Below are 20785 nucleotides of genomic sequence, written 5' to 3'. Positions count from 1 at the left end.
AGCCCTGACTATCTCACCTTGGGGCCAGGCCTTCCATCAAGTCCCTGAAAAACACCATGTGTTATGTCATTCTCTTTGTAAACACTATTCATCACAAGAGCCTATAACAGAACATATAGCATTTAAAAACATAAATAGCATTGGAGATGTACTAGGTTCCTCTGAGAACAAGTTGAGGTTATGGAGTGTTTGTCATGGATCTAAGTTATTTGCAGAGAGAATATATACAGTGGGGAGAACAAGTATTTGATACACTGCCGATTTTGCAGGATTTTAATCCATGACGGCGTAGTGTGTTACTAATGGTTTTCTTTGAGACTGTGGTCCCAGCTCTCTTCAGGTCATTGACCAGGTCCTGCCGTGTAGTTCTGGGCTGATCCCTCACCTTCCTCATGATCATTGATGCCCCAGGAGGTGAGATCTTGCATGGAGCCCCAGACCGAGGGTGATTGACCGTCATCTTGAACTTTTCCATTTTCTAATAATTGCGCCAACAGTTGTTGCCTTCTCACCAAGCTGCTTGCCTATTGTTCTGTAGCCCATCCCAGCCTTGTGCAGGTCTACAATTTTATCCCTGATGTCCTTACACAGCTCCCTGGTCTTGGCCATTGTGGAGAGGTTGGAGTCTGTTTGATTGAGTGTGTGGACAGGTGTCTTTTATACAGGTAACGAGTTCAAACAGGTGCAGTTAATACAGGTAATGAGTGGAGAACAGGAGGGCTTCTTAAAGAAAAACTAACAGGTCTGTGAGAGCCGGAATTCTTACTGGTTGATAGGTGATCAAATACTTACATATGTCATGCAATAAAATGCAAATGAATTACTTAAAAATCATACAATGTGATTTTCTGGATTTTTGTTTTAGATTCCGTCTCAGTTGAAGTGTACCTATAATAAAAAATGACAGACCTCTACATGCTTTGTAAGTAGGAAAACCTGCAAAATCGGCAGTGTATCAAATACTTGTTCTCCCCACTGTATATAGGGAACGTTTAAGCTTTTGATATCCCAACTATAATATATAATATAAGCCATTTAGCAGACGCTTTTATCCAAAGCGACCTACAATCACGAGTGTATACATTTTACGTAAGGTTGGTCCCAGGAATTTAACCAACTATCCTGGCGTTGCAAGCGCCATGCTCTACCAACTAGGCCACAGAGGACCCCTATCATTAATTAGACAGAGGGACCAGTTACTCACCATGAAACCCTGGGGCCCGGGAGGCCCTGGAGGGCCTGGGATAGAGATCCTCTGGGCCTGGAGCAGAGAGCATTAGTGTTAAGATAACCAGACGTTACACAATCATATAACACAACTAGACCTTGGTGAGGTATCACACTTAACAGATACAAGTTTGGTATCTAAACCGTTACTGACCAGACTGTCCTCAAACCTTGAATCCCCTCCCTCTCCCTTTTTTCCGTCAGCTCCCTAAGAGAGAAAAAATACACTATATGGACAAAATCTACAAGGCAGGGGGATAGTAGACTTCTGTGCCATGCCCATAATCCATTGGGTATCCATCAGGACACAGCTTATATCACACTTACTGCAAGCCCAGTTTGGCCCATCAGGCCTCGCTCGCCCTTCTCCCCTGCCACTCCAGGCATCCCATCATCACCTTGATCCCCTTTGGCTCCCTATAGAGAGGAGGCGCAACATGACGCCGATAGCACTGAGGAACACTGTTCATATTGATTTCATAGTACAAGAATAATTAGTCATTACAGGTCATGTCATTTACCTTATCCCCATCAGCTCCAGGTGCACCAGGTGAGCCTGACTCTCCCTGTTGGCATGAAGGAGACAGGTAAACACGAGAAGACAGGCAACACGAAGAGACAGGTAAACATGAAGGAGAAGGGGAAACATGAGGAGAAGGGGAAACATGAGGAGACAGGGAAACAGGAGGAGAAGGGGAAACATGAGGAGAAGGGGAAACAGGAGGAGACAGGTAACATGAAGAGACAGGTAAACATGAAGGAGAAGGGGAAACATGAGGAGACAGGGAAACAGGAGGAGAAGGGGAAATATGAGGAGAAGGGGAAACATGAGGAGAAGGGGAAACATGAGGAGACAGGGAAACAGGAGGAGACAGGTAAACATGAAGGAGACAGGTAAACATGAAGGAGACAGGTAAACATGAAGTAGACAGGTAAACATGAGGAGACAGGTAACATGAAGAGACAGGTAAGCATGAAGAGACAGGTAAAGATGAGGAGACAGGTAAACATGAGGAGACAGGTAACATGAAAAGACAGGTAAACATGAGGAGACAGGTAAACATGAGGAGACATGTAACATGAAGAGACAGGTAAACATGAGGAGACAGGTAAACATGAGGAGACAGGTAACATGAAGAGACAGGTAAACATGAGGAGACAGGTAACATGAAGAGACAGGTAACATGAAGAGACAGGTAAACATGAAGGAGAAGGGGAAACATGAGGAGACAGGTAAACATGAGGAGACAGGGAAACATGAAGGAGAAGGGGAAACATGAGGAGACAAGTAAACATGAGGAGACAGGTAACATGAAGAGACAGGTAAACATGAAGGAGAAGGGGAAACATGAAGGGACAGGTAAACATGAGGAGACAGGGAAACATGAGGAGACAGGTAAACAGGAGGAGACAGGTAAACAGGAGGAGACAGGTAAACATGAAGGAGACAGGGAAACATGAGGAGACAGGTAAACAGGAGGAGACAGGTAAACAGGAGGAGACAGGTGAACAGGAGGAGACAGGTGAACAGGAGGAGACAAGTAACATGAAAGAGACAGGTAAACATGAGGAGACAAGTAACAAGAAAGAGACGGGTAACATGAAGGAGACAGGTAAACATGAGGAGACAGGTAAACATTAGGAGACAGGTAAACATTAGGAGACAGATAACATGAAGGAGAGGTGTAATCATGAGGAGCCAGGTAATATGAAGGAGACGGGTAAACATGAAAAGACAGGTAAACATGAGGAGACAGGTAAACATGAGGAGACATGTAACATGAAGAGACAGGTAAACATGAGGAGACAGGTAAACATGAGGAGACAGGTAACATGAAGAGACAGGTAAACATGAGGAGACAGGTAACATGAAGAGACAGGTAAACATGAAGGAGAAGGGGAAACATGAGGAGACAGGTAAACATGAGGAGACAGGGAAACATGAAGGAGAAGGGGAAACATGAGGAGACAAGTAAACATGAGGAGACAGGTAACATGAAGAGACAGGTAAACATGAAGGAGAAGGGGAAACATGAAGGGACAGGTAAACATGAGGAGACAGGGAAACATGAGGAGACAGGTAAACAGGAGGAGACAGGTAAACAGGAGGAGAAGGGGATACGTGAGGAGACAGGGAAACATGAGGAGACAGGTAAACAGGAGGAGACAGGTAAACAGGAGGAGACAGGTGAACAGGAGGAGACAGGTGAACAGGAGGAGACAAGTAACATGAAAGAGACAGGTAAACATGAGGAGACAAGTAACAAGAAAGAGACGGGTAACATGAAGGAGACAGGTAAACATGAGGAGACAGGTAAACATTAGGAGACAGGTAAACATTAGGAGACAGATAACATGAAGGAGAGGTGTAATCATGAGGAGCCAGGTAATATGAAGGAGACGGGTAAACATGAAGCAGACAGGTCAACATGAAGGAGACAGGTAAATATGAGGAACCAGGTAAACATGGAAGAGTGAGGTAAACATGAAGGAGACAGGTAACATGAAGAAGACAGGGAAACATGAGGAGACAGATAAACATGAGGAGACAGATAACATGAAGGAGACAGGTAAAAATGAGGAGACATGTAAACATTAGGCGATAGGTAAACATGGAGACAGGTAAACATGAGGAGACAGGTAAACATGAAGGAGACTGTTAAACCTGTATGCCTTTGTCAATCCATAAACCAAAGCCATACTGTAGATCACTGCTCCATTGCTGCATATGCCAACATAATTTGAAACCCATTGACACTTTGAAACATTTAGCAGACACTCTTATCCAGAGCGACATACACAGTGCATTTGGAAAGTATTCATACCCCTTGACTTTTTTTTGTTACATTACAGCCTTATTCAAAAATGTATATAAAAAAATTCCCCTCATTTCTCAACACACCATACCCCATAAACTGAGCAATCAGGGAAGAAGGGCCTTGGTCAGGGAGGTGACCAAGAACCCAATGGTCACTCTGACAGAGCTCCAGAGTTCCTCTGTGGAGATGTGAGAACCTTCCAGAAGGACAACCATCTCTGCAGCACTCCACCAATCATTCCTTTATGGTAGAGTGGCCAGACGAAAGTCACTCCTCAGTAAAAGGCACATGACAGCCCGCTTGGAGTTTGCCAAAAGGCACCTAAAGACTCTCAGACCATGATAAACAAGATTCTCTGATCTGATGAAACCAAGATTGAACTCTTTAGCCTGAATGCCAAGCGTCACATCTGGAGGCAACCTAGCACCATCCCTATGGTGAAGCATGGTGGTGGCAGCATCATAATGTGGGAGGTTTTTCAGCGGCAGGGACTGGGAGACTAGTCAGGATCAAGGGAAAGATGAACGGTGCAAACTACAGAGAGATCCTTGATGAAAACCTGCTCCAGGGCACTCAGGACCTCAGACTGGGGTGAAGGTTCACCCTCCAAGAGGACTCTAAGCACACAGCCAAGACAACGCAGGAGTGGATTCGGGACAAGTGTCTGAATGTCCTTGAGTGGCCCAGCCAGAGCCCGGACTTGAACCCGATCTAACATCTCTGGAGAGACGTGAAAATAGCTGTGCAGCGACGCTCCCCATCCAACCTGACAGAGTTTGTGAGGATCTGCAGAGAAAAAATAGGCGAAACTCCCAAAATACACGTGTGCCAAGCTTGTAGCGTCACACCCAAGAAGACTCGAGGTTGCAATCACTGCCAAAGGTGCTTCAACAACGTACTGAGTAATGTTCCGTTTTTTTTTCTTTCTACATTTGCAAAAATTTCTTAAAACCTGTTTTTGTTTTGTCATGATGGGGTATTGTGTGTAGATTGAAAACTATTTAATCAATTTTAGAAAAAAGGCTGTAACGTAACACAATGTGGAAGTCAAGGGGAATACTTTCCGAATGAACTGTAGTCAGATGTCATAACCAACACAATGTGTATAATGGAATGATAAAATAGGGTACAATGACAAATCTCCAGAACAAAATCTCTTCCACAGACGACGGGATTGGAACCCTGGTTTGCTGAGCACAATGGATTAGCAGTACAGCGCCTTAACCACTCAGACACCTCTTCAAACACAACTAACTTTCACCTTTGACCCTTGACCTCCTGGGGGCCCTGGTGGCCCTGGGGGACCCTGCAGGAAAAGAAAAGTAGAAAAGGAAAGTGAGAATACACACTGCACAGGGGACTGTTACACAGAATGCATATCTAGGGAAATATTATGGCGTCAGGGAAAATTTTAACAATAAATAAAATGGTATATTCTGAATTTGTGGGGTTGTAATGCAAAGCAGAATGTTGTTTTTGATCAACATAAAAAGGACCCAACATAGAACTCACCTGAATGACTTGGCCAAGGCCAATGTTGTCATAGGAGCCAGGAACAGCCTTCTCTCCTGGTAAGCCCTGCAGAGGGAGACAGAGACAAACACACAGAAAAAATGAATGAAGAAAGATAAATAAAGGTATTGGAAGGGGGTCTCCTGTCTCCCCCTTCTCCCCCTTTGCCTCCTCCCCCCATTCTTCCCCTGTGACTCCTCTCTCCCCCTTCTCCCCCTGTGTCTTCTGTCTCCCCCTTCTCCCCCCGTGTCTCCTCTCCCCCTTCTCCCCTGGCCCCCCCTTCTCCCCCTGTGTCTCCTGTCCCTCCCCTTCTCCCCCTGTGTCTCCTGTCCCCCCCTTCTCCCCCTGTGTCTCCTCTCCCCCTGTCTCCACTCCCCCTTCTCCCCCTGTGTCTCCTCTCCCCCTTCTCCCCCCTGTGTCTCCTCTCCCCCTGTGTCTCCTGTGTCTCACTGGCACAGACTTCAGTTCAAACGTAGTTTTAAATGAGTTGTCAACTAATGTGAATTCAAAGTGAAATCAACAAAGAACAATTGCAAATACAATCAAGAGAAGGGAGAGGAGGAAGAGGAGAAAATAATACGATGTCACACCTTTAACCCCGGAGACCCCTGTGATCCAGGCATGCCCTGCTGTCCATCCTCACCCTGCAAGACATTACATTCATGGAACATATTAATTAACCTGCAAGACATTATATATATTATTTTATTTTCATTGGGGAGTTTACAGGTACAATATTCAGATTAATTTAAATTCAGAATTCCATAATTAGTCTAAAGACATTAGATTATTGAAATGCATTAATTAATCACAGATGATATAGGTTACATATATATAATACATGTATACGGGTGTGGAAGTGTGTCTGCATGAGAAATGTAGATATTTTACCTTCTGTCCAGGAGGACCCATCAGTCCCTGTGTAAAGAGGACACGTTATCAGCATTTTTTTAAACCTTTATTTAACTAGTCAGTTAAGAACAAATTCTTATTTTCAATGACGGCCTAGGAACAGTGGGTTAACTGCCTTGTTCAGGGACAGAACGGCAGATTTTTTACCTTGTCAGCTCAGGGATTTGATCTTGCAACCTTTATGGTTACGATTCCAACACTCTAACCACTAGGCTACCTGCCACCAGTACATCTTACAATATCAGAAATAAACAAAGGCTTACCTCCAATCCATCGATTCCATCTTGACCAGGTGGACCCTGTGAAGAAAGCTCATGTTCAATCATCCATCCAAAAGTGAAGTAAGATCAAACTGAAGAGCAGAGCAATTCCATTGATCCTCCACAAGACGGCAGTATTTCATACAAATAAATCAAAAGTGTTGTATCCTCCAGTACATTTTTACCTTTATTTAACTAGGCAAGTCAGTTAAGAACACATTCTAATTTCCAATGACGGTCTAGGAACAGTGGGTTAATTGCCTTGTTCAGGGGCAGAACGACAGATTTGTACCATGTCAGCTCAGGGATTTGAATTTGCAACCTTTCGGTTACTAGCCCAACACTCTAACCACTCGCCCAACACTCTAACCACTAGCCCAACACTCTAACCACTAGCCCAACACTCTAACCACTAGCCCAACACTCTAACCACTAGCCCAACACTCTAACCACTAGCCCAACACTCTAACCACTAGCCCAACACTCTAACCACTAGCCCAACACTCTAACCACTAGCCCAACACTCTAACCACTAGCCCAACACTCTAACCACTAGCCCAACACTCTAACCACTAGCCCAACACTCTAACCACTAGCCCAACACTCTAACCACTAGCCCAACACTCTAACCACTAGCCCAACACTCTAACCACTAGCCCAACACTCTAACCACTCGGCTACCGTTCCACCCCAAATAAGTTGATGTTTCTGTGTTTCTGTTTCTGCTGCACATACCGGGATGGTAGAGCAATTTGCATTTATAAAAAACAAACAACAAAAGCAAAACGATAATTCTTAATCCCCCTCCTTTCAGTAGAAGGCCTACAGTAACCATACTCAAAAGGCAAACCGCAGGCCGAATCCTGACCCAGAATCCGGACCCAGAATCCGGACCCATAATTATTATTGCATTCTTTTGGATTTTGGTCCTCGTAACTCCTTGTATCACATGAAAACACATAAGACATGAAAAATGTGTAGAAATTTGCTTTAGAACTTCTCTCTGCCAACGAGAGAGGTTTGAACAGTTGGGGTTGCATGGGTTGTGAGTTGGGGATTAATTACTACGCCGATAAATGACAATATCCATCTGGACATTTGCCACCTAGGAAATTTGTATGACCAAACCTTCTCAAATAGTATTTGAGTACCCCTGGCCTAAAGCTAAAACATCTGGTGTTTATAATGACATTGATTTGTGACATCTCCATCAACAATAAATAGCGCTCTGAAATCTTTAGTGGTCTGACAATGAATCACATTGGCATCCATGCCAAACTACTTATCAGGACAACTCTGTCTGTCTGTATGTCTGTCTGTCTGTCTTACCCTCCCTATCACATGACATGACATGACAGACCCATCAGATGTGTGGACAGGATGACATGACATGACAGACCCATCAGATGTGTGGACAGGATGACATGTCATGACAGACCCATCAGATGTGTGGACAGGATGACATGTCATGACAGACCCATCAGATGTGTGGACAGGATGACATGTCATGACAGACCCATCAGATGTGTGGACAGGATGACATGTCATGACAGACCCATCAGATGTGTGGACAGGATGACATGTCATGACAGACCCATCAGATGTGTGGACAGGATGACATGACAGACACACCAGCGGTCGCGCTCCTCTCCTCTAGCTCCTAACGAGGTGATTTTAGTAAGCTAAGATACACATTATTAGAAGGACAACAACAGGAAATGGCCTCAGTGCTTGTTGACCCTGACACATCTGCTGCAAACGGAGAGAGGTGTGATCGACCTCATTTCAGAGCTGTCCTGGCTGGATCAGAGCTTCAGCCTCTGCATTGCTTACTCTGAGTGGTTTTAGGCTGGGTATCTGCAAAGCACTTTGTGACAACTGCTGATGTAAAAAGGGGCTTTATGAAATAAAACAGATTGATTAGATGATATTTTATTCAATAGGACAGATGGAGAGAGTGAAAGGAAATGAACGGTTAGCTTTGGATACTATTCTGCATTTGACTGATTAACGGTAATGTCCAAGGCTTGGACATCACAGAGGCTTGTTGAAGTTTTGAGGTGATCTCTCACTCCAAAGTGGACAATCCCAATAAGTGATGTGCAGTGAGCCTCTGGCACCCAAGCGAAATCTAGCGGACGCTGGCTTCACCCAGGTGGGTACTACATGTTGTTTGAGGAGTATCTACCCAAGGAGTCTGCAGAGAGGCTGGGAAAGGCAAGGGCTGGCCTGAAGATCGGGACCTGTCTTACTGACTTGTCCCCCCCCCGTACTGGATGTGACCCCCTACTCAAGTCTGCTTCAGGGCATCAGAGGAGCTGAGAACAGCGTGGCGGAGGAGAGTGCTGAGGGTGGGTGCGTGATAGTTCTTGACTGTCTTTCAGGAGACTATTGTAGGCTTGGCCTATGTGTGGGATGTGACCTGGACGCGCCAGGCTCTGTTGAAGACCAACAACTACATATACTTTTGTTTTTTAAGCGTCATTGAGATTATCTGTATAATGAAAAGCGCTATATAAAATACATATATTATTATTATCTCTCCTACCAGTAAAAACGGAAGGGATCCCTGCCGCTACCTCGCTTTCCAACCAAGGTGCATGAACTGAGGAGCAAACTGAAGTAGAGAGGAGATTCAGTAACTCTTGGAGGACAATGGAAGTAAATAAAAAAGCGTATTTTTTGTTAAACCAACTAATTTCGTCTTTTGGCCTTTCCTTTCTCTCCTACCACCATATGTAGTGAGACGACTGTAGTGACATGGATGAGAGGAGGAGAGCTGTCTTACTGTACCTGCTCTCCAGGGGGTCCTCTGGGCCCATCCTTCCCTGTGTTCCCAGGGGGTCCTCTGGGCCCTGGTGATCCAAGGGGGCCCGGGGGTCCAGGGGGGCCAGCCTGACCCTGGTCACCCTTTATGGACAGGGAGGGAGAAGTATGAGATGAAGTAACAATCGCAATTCCCACAGTATTATCAATCAAACAAGTTGCAAAACAATTGTATTGTGACACCCCAGACAAGTTATTGAACCACTTTCAATGTCTTCAGTTTGAGCAATGTTCTGTATAGTTAATTCAAAACTTTGTCTCTTTTCACAGTGTCTGGTGTTTGCCGCCAACCATCTTCACCAATGTGCAAAAGTAAGTCTAAAACTCTAAAACTCCTGCTATGCATAACATTCACTCTATAAGACTGTTGAATGACTGATGTGGTTGTATTCAAAACAAGATGTTTAACAGTCATATTATCAGCCATTTATATTGTCAAGTAAACAACAAGCTATTCTTATTTCTCCAATTTGCATAGTTCTGACTGGCATTCTTTCCACCAATTATCATCCACAAACAATGTAATTTATTCAAACTCACTTTCCAAAGAGGCATAATTTACTTTCCCACTCATTTTGTCTCTAATTTGAAGCAGACATATGAATCAAAGTGGCAGAGCGGCAAACAGAGAAATGCTTGAGGCCAATAACATTGTACATGTGTGAGATGTAAAAGAGTGAGGAAAAGCCACAGAAGAAGAGAGGGTGAGCCAGCTTGAAGGAAGAGAAGAGATAAGAAAAAGAGGGCTGAGACGCGCCCATTGTACAGTACCTTCAGGAGGCGTTTGTGAAATGTGTGCTGGTCGCCAGAGAGAAAGCCGTGGTCAAAGCGAGTGAAGACCATCTGACTCCAGAGAGATAGGGAGAAAGGGAAGAGAGGGAGAGAAGCCACCAGAGACACAGAGTAAAATAAAATGAGTTATAGAGAGAGAGAGAGAGAGAGAGAGGTTAAACAGTCATTTACAACTGATGTCAGCAACTAGTTTTCTCTATAGGCTGAACAGAAGAAGAGAGATGGAGAAGGAAGCAAAGAGAAGGGACTGGCTGGATGGAGACAGAGGACCCGGTCAATGAGAGACGGGTGAGGAAGGTGGGACAAACCTTGACCGTGAGAATCTGATTACTGAGCAGACCTGCAGAGCCCGTGAGTGCAGGGAGTCCCTGGGTTGAGGTTTAGACAGCGTTGGAAAGAAGAGTTAGGATGGAGGGAGGAGTGAGGAGGGGTTGGGTAAGAAGGGGATAATGAAAGACGAGGGTGAGTAGAGTGAAAGACAACAGAGGGATGTTATTGAGGTCATTGATCCATCTGTGTTGGCACAGTTCCAGCATGTGTAAAGCTGCTCAACCATAACTGTAGACTAGAGTATACAAAGATAATAGCCCTTCTGCCTGGTTTCAAGCCTCAAACAATAGAAGCCTAGTTGTCTCGCGGCCCAAAGCTTTATGATTGACTTCATATAATTATCGACCATCCATGGAGAGATTCTGTCAGTCTGGTCCATGATGTTTGTGTCAGAGCTGTGGTCAATATGAATTGCTTTGGGTTTAGAGGCTTATTCTCCCTCTAGTCCAGGGTTGGAGTCAACTCCAGTCAATTCAGGAAGTACACTGAAATTCCAATTGCTTTTCAAAGAAGGACATTTGGAATTTGGTTTACTTTCTGAATTGACTGGAATTTAAATGGAATTGACCCCCCCCCTCCCCCCCCCACCATGAACATGGTAGTAGACTGTACGGACACCCTCCTGTGAATTCACATACACATTGAAGTGCTAAAAGAGCATAACAGTGCCCTCCTATGTCTAATATTATGAACTCTAAAGTACTTATTCCTTAAGAATCCCTTTGGAGTGCCGACTAGGAAACAATGAACTCAAATGGAAACCAGGCCAGAGTCAACTTTGAGACAGACTGAGAGGGCTCCAGATTGACAGGAATGCATATCCTCAGTGTTGTAGTATTCAAGACCACATAGTGAGTTTCTCGGTCTTGTCTCGGTGTCAGATACATTTTTACTCGGACTTGACTAGGTCTCAGACAATGAGAACTCACAATGTCTTCCCGAGACCAGCCGAGTAAAAATAATAATAATTATCAGCTCCCATTCATTCAGCTCATAAAACTACTTCGCCAGGCCAAATATCCACAGTCCCTCATGACCCATTCATAACTTATTTCCTATTGAAACGTGGGCTTCCTACTTCACTAGTAACATTAATGTCCTATACTTTCATTGAAAAATTTCCTCAAACTTCATTGCGCTCCACAGAATTTCCTTGATTCCCTAGTAGGGAAGAATGGGGGAAAGTGTTTGAAAGATGCACGCTCAGTATTATTATGGGAGACCGGGGGATGTTGTCTCTTTAGGGGGTCTCGAACACATCATTGCATCTGCCTCAACAACACAATATAAAAATGAACTAACGTGTAAAGTATGTTAATAGCTAAGAGTAACTGATGGTAAACTAATTGCTTCTTAATAGAGATATATGAACATGACTAACATGCTACTTGCCTTGACCCCGGCAGAGAGGACAACAGTAAGGAGCCCAGTGTCCGATGGGTCAGTCATCCACATGTGCTCTACGCTGGGCTCTGCCAGATGTTTACACTGCTCCAAGAGCTTTATTCACTTCCAGGGTCAGGAGAGGCAACACAACACAGGCCTAAACAGCTGCTACAGTATAGTACAATTCCAGTGACATGTACTCCTGCCAAGCTGCTGTTAACTGGGACATTTACACATTCACACCCTTACTTCTTCACAGTCAGAGAGTTCAGTTTCGCGGGATATTGCAATGATAACAAGGAATTAAATAGACAGACAGTCTAAGACAGATGCTACAGTAAGACTTGATGCTAAAATAAGTGTGTGTGTGTGGGGAGGGGGGGGGGGGTAACAATCAAGTGAATCTATATGTAATATACTCAGGCATTGGTTCAATCAAAACAGGTTGCCAGGTTACCAAGATACATCAAAGACAATAGCCTGAGCAGAGAGATGTGAACCTGCTATCTTTTTGTTTCTCACAGTACACATAGTTTTGTTGACTATATGAATCCAAAGGGCATTCTTGCAGTGCCAGAAAAACATGTTTTTTTTGGTCTTATCACGGACAGCTGGTAATCGGGTCTTTCTTTAGAGATCTAGACTTATGTGCACAGTGAACAGCAGCATGTATTTTAGTTGGGGCTTAAATACAATAACAGGGCAATAGTACTTTAATAGTCCAGACCAGGACACCTGTTTCCGTAGGGTTACCCGATGGGGCTATATACACTGCTCAAAAAAATAAAGGGAACACTAAAATAACACATCCTAGATCTGAATGAATGAAATATTCTTATTAAATACTTTTTTCTTTACATAGTTGAATGTGCTGACAACAAAATCACACAAAAATGATCAATGGAAATCAAATTTATCAACCCATGGAGGTCTGGATTTGGAGTCACACTCAAAATGAAAGTGGAAAACCACACTACAGGCTGATCCAACTTTGATGTAATGTCCTTAAAACAAGTCAAAATGAGGCTCAGTAGTGTGTGTGGCCTCCACGTGCCTGTATGACCTCCCTACAACGCCTGGGTATGCTCCTGATGAGGTGCCAACTCCTGGACAGTCTGTGGTGCAACGTGGCGTTGGTGGATGGAGCGAGACATGATGTCCCAGATGTGCTCAATTGGATTCAGGTCTGGGGAACGGGCGGGCCAGTCCATAGCATCAATGCCTTCTTCTTGCAGGAACTGCTGACACACTCCAGCCACATGAGGTCTAGCATTGTCTTGCATTAGGAGGAAACCAGGGTCAACCGCACCAGCATATGGTCTCACAAGGGGTCTGAGGATCTCATCTCGGTACCTAATGGCAGTCAGGTTACCTCAGGCGAGCACATGGAGGGCTGTGCGGCCCCCCAAAGAAATGCCACCCCACACCATGACTGACCCACCGCCAAACCGGTCATGCTGGAGGATGTTGCAGGCAGCAGAACGTTCTCCACGGCGTCTCCAGACTCTGTCACATGTGTTCATGTGCTCAGTGTGAACCTGCTTTCATCTGTGAAGAGCACAGGGCGCCAGTGGCGAATTTGCCAATCTTGGTGTTCTCTGGCAAATGCCAAACGTCCTGCACGGTGTTGGGCTGTAAGCACAACCCCCACCTGTGGACGTCGGGCCCTCATACCACCCTCATGGAGTCTGTTTCTGACCGTTTGAGCAGACACATGCACATTTGTGGCCTGCTGGAGGTCATTTTGCAGGCCTCTGGCAGTGCTCCACCTGCTCCTCCTTGCACAAAGGCGGAGGTAGCGGTCCTGCTGCTGGGTTGTTGCCCTCCTACGGCCTCCTCCACGTCTCCTGATGTACTGGCCTGTCTCCTGGTAGCGCCTCCATGCTCTGGACACTACGCTGACAGACACAGCAAACCTTCTTGCCACAGCTCGCATTGATGTGCCATCCTGGATGAGCTGCACTACCTGAGCCACTTGTGTGGGTTGTAGACGCCGTCTCATGCTACCACTAGAGTGAAAGCACCGCCAGCATTCAAAAGTGACCAAAACATCAGCCAGGAAGCATAGGAACTGAGAAGTGGTCTGTGGTCACCACCTGCAGAACCACTCCTTTATTGGGGGTGTCTTGCTAATTGCCTATAATTTCCACCTTTTGTCTATTCCATTTGCACAACAGCATGTGAAATTTATTGTCAATCAGTGTTGCTTCCTAAGTGGACAGTTTGATTTCACAGAAGTGTGATTGACTTGGAGTTACATTGTGTTGTTTAAGTGTTCCCTTTATTTTTTTGAGCAGTGTATATAGCAAATTAAACATGATTTTCTTCAGGATTCCTGATTTGACATGGTCCATATCTCTCCCTGTGGTGGACAGAAAAAACTGTAGGCTAAAACAATGGGATGAGGGTATGCATCGTGTGCGTATTAGCATTGTATTTGACCTGAGAGAGTGGAGCTGGTAAAATGAGTTCTGGTGGTATTTGAATGATATTATGACATATTTAACTCTCTCACCCTGGGCCCCATATCTCCTTGGTCTCCCTAGAAAAAAACAGGACAATTAGAAAATGTTACATCAAATAGGAAGTGATCCGATAACTATCAGATAGGATCACTACGGGTGATCAAGGTATACCACAGGTATCAAAGGTACAAAGCAAGTTACTATTATGCTTCCAGAATTTATTTCCATTTCATGTTTCAAATTGTATCATAACTGAATGAATTGTAACAATAGAAAAGGGGTGTTTCGTCATACCTTTTCTCCTTTTGGCCCAGAAAGTCCCTGACGATAGAGGAGAAAAACAAAACATGATCATGAACAAGGAAATAATGGACTATAACGATCTCTGACACATCTCATTCCTTCCAAGATATTCACAGCGATTCTTTTCACTTTTCACTTTCCATTCAATGACCCCCCCCCCCCCCAAAAAAAAGCCATGCCTCGTACCTCTGACAGGGATCAGGGTTGTGTGGGTTTGAGGAACACAGATTTTGTTCACTAATTAATTCTCTGTCTCTTACAACGGCTGGAGGACATATTATGAGTTTAGGCCTCAGTGCATTACACTCTACAATTCATTCTGTGATGAGGTCTTCTTGGAGTGTGTTTAGATTGAATGGGCTTTGTGAATGAATGGACACAGGCGGTTTATAATCAACACACAGATTGAGTTTCTATCTGCAGTTTCTATCCGTATATATATTATACTGGTGTTGGAGCGTTGGGCTGCTGCATGTTCCTACACTGTAGAATAACAGGAGCCTCAAAGCCCAGACTGTCTCCACACGCAAGGCAACATCTTTACACAGGTCTTGCAACCATTTCCTCTGTATATAGTACACATCATTGAGTAATTACATGTGGGGATGGATGCCATATATTATGATGGTGTGTTTCTGTGTTCTGTGCCCTTCATAAGAAATTGCACATTTTTAATGAGGTGCAGGGATAGTGTTGAAAAGCCAAGGCCTTCGGAACTATTTAATGAATCAGATCATCTTCTAAGAAAAGGGTACTTTAAAATAAACTCTGTCTAAATTATAAGTAGCCTCTATTTCACTTTACAAACTGTCTAAACAGTTGACCAATAAGAAATGGCTTTTTAAAGAGTCTCACTTCAGTCAAGACACACCCCGTTTATCTTTTGGATATAAACACAGGTCTGGCTTCAAGGCTGGCTTCAGGGAAGCCGTCAGGGCTGGCTTCAGGGAAGCCGTCAGGGCTGGCTTCAGGGAAGCCGTCAGGGCTGGCTTCAGCGCTGGCTTCAGGGAAGCCTTCAGGGCTGGCTTCAGGGAAGCCGTCAGTGCTGGCTTCAGGGAAGCCTTCAGGGCTGGCTTCAGCGCTGGCTTCAGGAAAGCCGTCAGTGCTGGCTTCAGGGAAGCCTTCAGGGAAGCCTTCAGGGCTGGCTTCAGGGAATCCGTCAGGGCTGGCTTCAGGGCTGGCTTCAGGGCTGGCTTCAGCGCTGGCTTCAGGGAAGCCTTCAGGGCTGGCTTCAGGGAAGCCTTCAGGACTGGCTTCAAGGAAGCCTTCAGGGCTGGCTTCAGGGCAGCCTTCAGGGCTGGCTTCAGGGCTGGCTTCAGGGAAGCCTTCAGGGCTGGCTTCAGGGAAGCCGTCAGGACTGGCTTCAGGGAAGCCTTCAGGGCTGGCTTCAGGGCAGCCTTCAGGGCTGGCTTCAGGGAAGCCTTCAGGGCTGGCTTCAGGGAAGCCTTCAGAGACTCATATAGCACACAGAAGAATGGATACACCTTTCCAGACTAGTAACACAGCTTTGGCATATATAATAACTATGTATTCCATTTACCATGCTCTACCAACTGAGCCATACTAATGAGCTGACAGGTGGAGAACATTGGAGTGTTTTGCTACATCACATGTCCACATCTGGTGTTTGATCATCCAAAACGTGGAGTTAAAGAGATATTTAAAAAGATCGTCATACATACCTGGCTTCCCACAGGACCAGGACCACCCTGTATATGGAAGACAACGTTTCATTCACAAAATGAGCACATGACAAGTCGTTCATGGCAAGAGTAGAACACATACAATGTTTATGGTAATTAAATAAACACATCGTTAATTAGAGCTGTACTGTATGAAGTAGACTGTGAGCTGAATATCAACATCGTTATCACAACATTAGCATGATCAAGAAGGCTACTTACAGGCTTCCCATCCATCCCAAGTGGGCCCTAGAATACAACATCATGGATAGAGGATAAATATTATGTTTAAGATGAACGCAGTTCTGTACAGCACATTAATGTTTTGGTAGCAAAAATATCATATCAATTGGGCGCACTGCTGGCCAAATGATTTAGCAGGCCATAGACAAACATAGGTAAAAACTCCAGTCAGTCTAGAGTTCACATGTTCACTGTATAGCAAAGTCATTATGTAGGTCGCTGTCCAGTGCTGCACAAGTGCTGAAAAGCTCTTGAACTCTGTCCAAAGAACTATCATAATATTCCACCACCATTGAAGTGAAAAAGACAGATGAATGAAGCAAGTATTCAAAACAAAAGAGACATACATCAACTGTTCTGTGAATACTGTGGGGGGACCTGTGAGTCCAACTGGGCCCACATGTGGTTCTGTCCTGAACACAGAGTTTGGGCTCACATCACTGTTATTATTGGAGCGACTTCACAGGCCAGTGCATTTCCCTGTTGATCCCAACTAAGCATGTGGGATGCCAACACACGCAACCCAATGCATCTGGACCTATTGCCAGAACAACTGGCTCAGACCTTTGTCTGAATACAATGAACCATTTGATGTTCACCAAATGTGTGACTGCTTGAGACCACAACATAACACCTTTTAAGTTCCAGAGAGATGGATAAGTTGCAGCAGCATCATAAAAACATTATTTCATTGAGGAGAAACTTGTGAAAGATGCAGTCAGTAGACTTGTTTGAATTATTTATGTAGTACAAGATAGCTGTTCCTGATGTATTCAGTAGATGGGGCTGTCTTATCCTCCTGAGGTCCTGGCATGCCAAATAATGTCCCCCTCTACGTCGCAATGGGATTCGATAAACTATTAGCATACGTTGCTATATTAATTTGGCCGGGGACATTATTTGGCATGACAGGCCCTCTTATGGTTCTAAAATGAATTTAGCCTTAAGATGGTTTTGGGAAAGCGGTCCGAGGAGAGGTGCAGGTGACATTACACACAATAGCTGAACCACTTAACTGGAGCAATGAAGGAAGATCACTATAGTCTAGGACTGGAGGTTATGAGGGAAGATCACTATAGTCTAGGACTGGAGGTTATGAGGGATGATCACTATAGTCTAGGACTGGAGGTTATGAGGGATGATCACTATAGTCTAGGACTGGAGGTTATGAGGGATGATCACTATAGTCTAGGACTGGAGGTTATGAGGGATGATCACTATAGTCTAGGACTGGAGGTTATGAGGGATGATCACTATAGTCTAGGACTGGAGGTTATGAGGGATGATCACTATAGTCTAGAACTGGAGGTTATGAGGGAAAATCACTATAGTCTAGGACTGGAGGTTATGAGGGAAGATCACTATAGTCTAGGACTGGAGGTTATGAGTGAAGATCACTATAGTCTAGGACTGGAGGTTATGAGGGAAGATCACTATAGTCTAGGACTGGAAGTTATGAGGGATGATCACTATAGTCTAGGACTGGAGTTTATGAGGGAAGATCACTATAGTCTAGGACTGGAGGTTATGAGGGAAGATCACTATAGTCTAGGACTGTAGGTTATGGAAGACCATATTCTAGGTTAAATCGTGCTGGTTTAGAATATTAGAATAATAGAGCGCTTGCTCAGAAAAGAGATTAAGAGTGACATTTACCGGGTAACCATCCCGTCCAGGCGTGCCCTGTTAGGATTACACAGAGAAGAAAAGACAACTAAAGGCCAGGATTAGGATTAAAATCAGGATGCTTTTAAACAATCCTATTATGGCAGACTTTTCATTTTAATGCAGCAATTCTCAAATAGCATTGCCCTTTACACCTTGAAGCAAATACAGCAAATACACTTGAGCTGAGCAGAAAATTATTATTTACCTGCTGTTGCCTCCCATGTGTCCATTCACTTACCTTATCTGACGCACAGCCCACTAGGTTCATATATACTCATAAATCTACTAAAACCCCATTAACCATGGTGGAACAGTACTTACTGGAGATCCTGAAACATCTACTAAAACCCCATTAACCATGGTGGAACGGTACTTACTGGAGATCCTGAAACATCTACTAAAACCCCATTAACCATGGTGGAACGGTACTTACTGGAGATCCTGAAACATCTACTAAAACCCCATTAACCATGGTGGAACGGGACTTACTGGAGATCCTGAAACATCTACTAAAACCCCATTAACCATGGTGGAACGGGACTTACTGGAGATCCTGAAACATCTACTAAACCCCCATTAACCATGGTGGAACAGTACTTACTGGAGATCCTGAAACATCTACTAAAACCCCATTAACCATGGTGGAACGGTACTTACTGGAGATCCTGAAACATCTACTAAAACCCCATTAACCATGGTGGAACAGTACTTACTGGAGATCCTGAAACATCTACTAAAACCCCATTAACCATGGTGGAACAGTACTTACTGGAGATCCTGAAACATCTACTAAAACCCCATTAACCATGGTGGAACAGTACTTACTGGAGATCCTGAAACATCTACTAAAACCCCATTAACCATGGTGGAACGGTACTTACTGGAGATCCTGAAACATCTACTAAAACCCCATTAACCATGGTGGAACAGTACTTACTGGAGATCCTGAAACATCTACTAAAACCCCATTAACCATGGTGGAACAGTACTTACTGGAGATCCTGAAACATCTACTAAACCCCCATTAACCATGGTGGAACAGTACTTACTGGAGATCCTGAAACATCTACTAAAACCCCATTAACCATGGTGGAACAGTACTTACTGGAGATCCTGAAACAGAAAACAAACAAGGACAGAAAAATACAGTTAGTGATGACGTGTGATCAGTTTCACACCGGTAACTTTCATGTTCTACGTCGGAGTTGGAATATAACTCAGTGGGAGGTTGATTATTAAAATAGCCTCAACATGTTGATATATCCTGTGTCACAACAAAAGGTACTATACATACAGTACCAGTCAAAAGTTTGTACACACCTACTCATTCAAGGGTTTTTCTATATTTTAACTTTTTTCTACATATTTTTACTATTTTCTGCAGAATAATAGTAAAAACAGAAATAACACATATGGAATCATGTAGTAAGTAAAAAAGTGTTAAACAAATCAAAATATATGTTATATTTGAGTTTCTTCAAAGTAGCCACCCTTTGCTTTGATGACATCTTTGCACACTCTTCTTTCAACCAGCTTCACCTGGAATTCTTTTCCAACAGTCTTGAAGGAGGTCCCACATACGCTGAGCACTTGTTGGTTGCTTTTCCTTCACTCCGCAGTCCAACTCATCCCAAACCATCTCAATTGTCCTGTTGTCCTGTTGTCATTGTCCTGTTGAAAAACAAATAGTCCCACTAACCAGATGGGATGGCGTATCGCTGCAGAACGCTGTGGTAGCCATGTTGGTTAAGTGTCCCTTGAATTCTAAATAAATCACAGACAGTGTCAACAGCAAAGCACCCCCACACCATCACACCTCCTCCTCCATGCTTCACGGTGGGAACCACGCATGCGGAGATCATCCGTTCACCTACTCTGCATCTCACAAAGACACAGTGGTTGGAACCAACAATCTCAAATTTGGACTTATTGTCAGGATTTGGCCAGGATTGTTCCGGTTTTGGTCACTAGATGCCCCCATTGTGCTTTTTTGACCCTTTTGTTTTTCCCTTGTTTCCAGTTATTATTTGCACCTGTGCCTCGTTTCCCTTGAATGTATTTAAACCCTTAGTTTTCCTCAGTTCTTTGCTCTGTGTTTGAATGTTAGCTCCCAGCCATGCTGTGATCATTTGTTACTCCAGTTGGATTCTCTTGAGGTACTCTGGTTTTGTTCTCGTTTATTTATTTTTTGTTTATTCTTTTGAGGTTGTTTCCCTGCTGTACTTTCCACTTTGTGGATTTACCTTGTGACTTGGAGGTTTTACCTTTTTTCTCTTGGAATTACTTTTGACGTTGTGGATTTATATTTTTGCCTGAAGAACTTTCCTTTTTACTTTATTAAAACACCGTCTCAATTACTG

At 44.1% G+C, this 20785-nt stretch overlaps 1 protein-coding gene across 3 annotated transcripts in view; it reads right to left on the bottom strand.

Annotated features, from left to right (window-relative positions):
• LOC139552747 (collagen alpha-1(XXIII) chain-like) overlaps positions 1-18459 on the bottom strand; it is a 32474-nt gene extending 14015 nt beyond the window's left edge. The window contains exons 1-17 of one of the 3 annotated variants that reach the window (XM_071364777.1): positions 18414-18459; positions 16737-16763; positions 16515-16541; positions 14824-14850; positions 14580-14606; positions 10657-10716; positions 9524-9640; positions 6734-6769; positions 6450-6476; positions 6149-6202; positions 5559-5624; positions 5308-5352; positions 1749-1793; positions 1555-1644; positions 1382-1435; positions 1205-1261; positions 18-44 (exon numbers count right to left, since the gene is read on the bottom strand). In XM_071364777.1, coding sequence (XP_071220878.1) covers positions 18-44; positions 1205-1261; positions 1382-1435; positions 1555-1644; positions 1749-1793; positions 5308-5352; positions 5559-5624; positions 6149-6202; positions 6450-6476; positions 6734-6769; positions 9524-9640; positions 10657-10716; positions 14580-14606; positions 14824-14850; positions 16515-16541; positions 16737-16751 — 774 coding nt within the window. In that variant the 5' untranslated portion in view covers positions 16752-16763; positions 18414-18459. The other 2 variants (XM_071364778.1, XM_071364779.1) reach the window with 2 other exon arrangements.
• Between the last annotated feature and the right edge of the window lie 2326 nt (positions 18460-20785).

Source organism: Salvelinus alpinus, chromosome 24, assembly GCF_045679555.1.
Source record: "Salvelinus alpinus chromosome 24, SLU_Salpinus.1, whole genome shotgun sequence".
Taxonomy (NCBI): Eukaryota; Metazoa; Chordata; class Actinopteri; order Salmoniformes; family Salmonidae; genus Salvelinus; species Salvelinus alpinus.
This window is presented reverse-complemented; position numbering and strand designations above follow the sequence as displayed.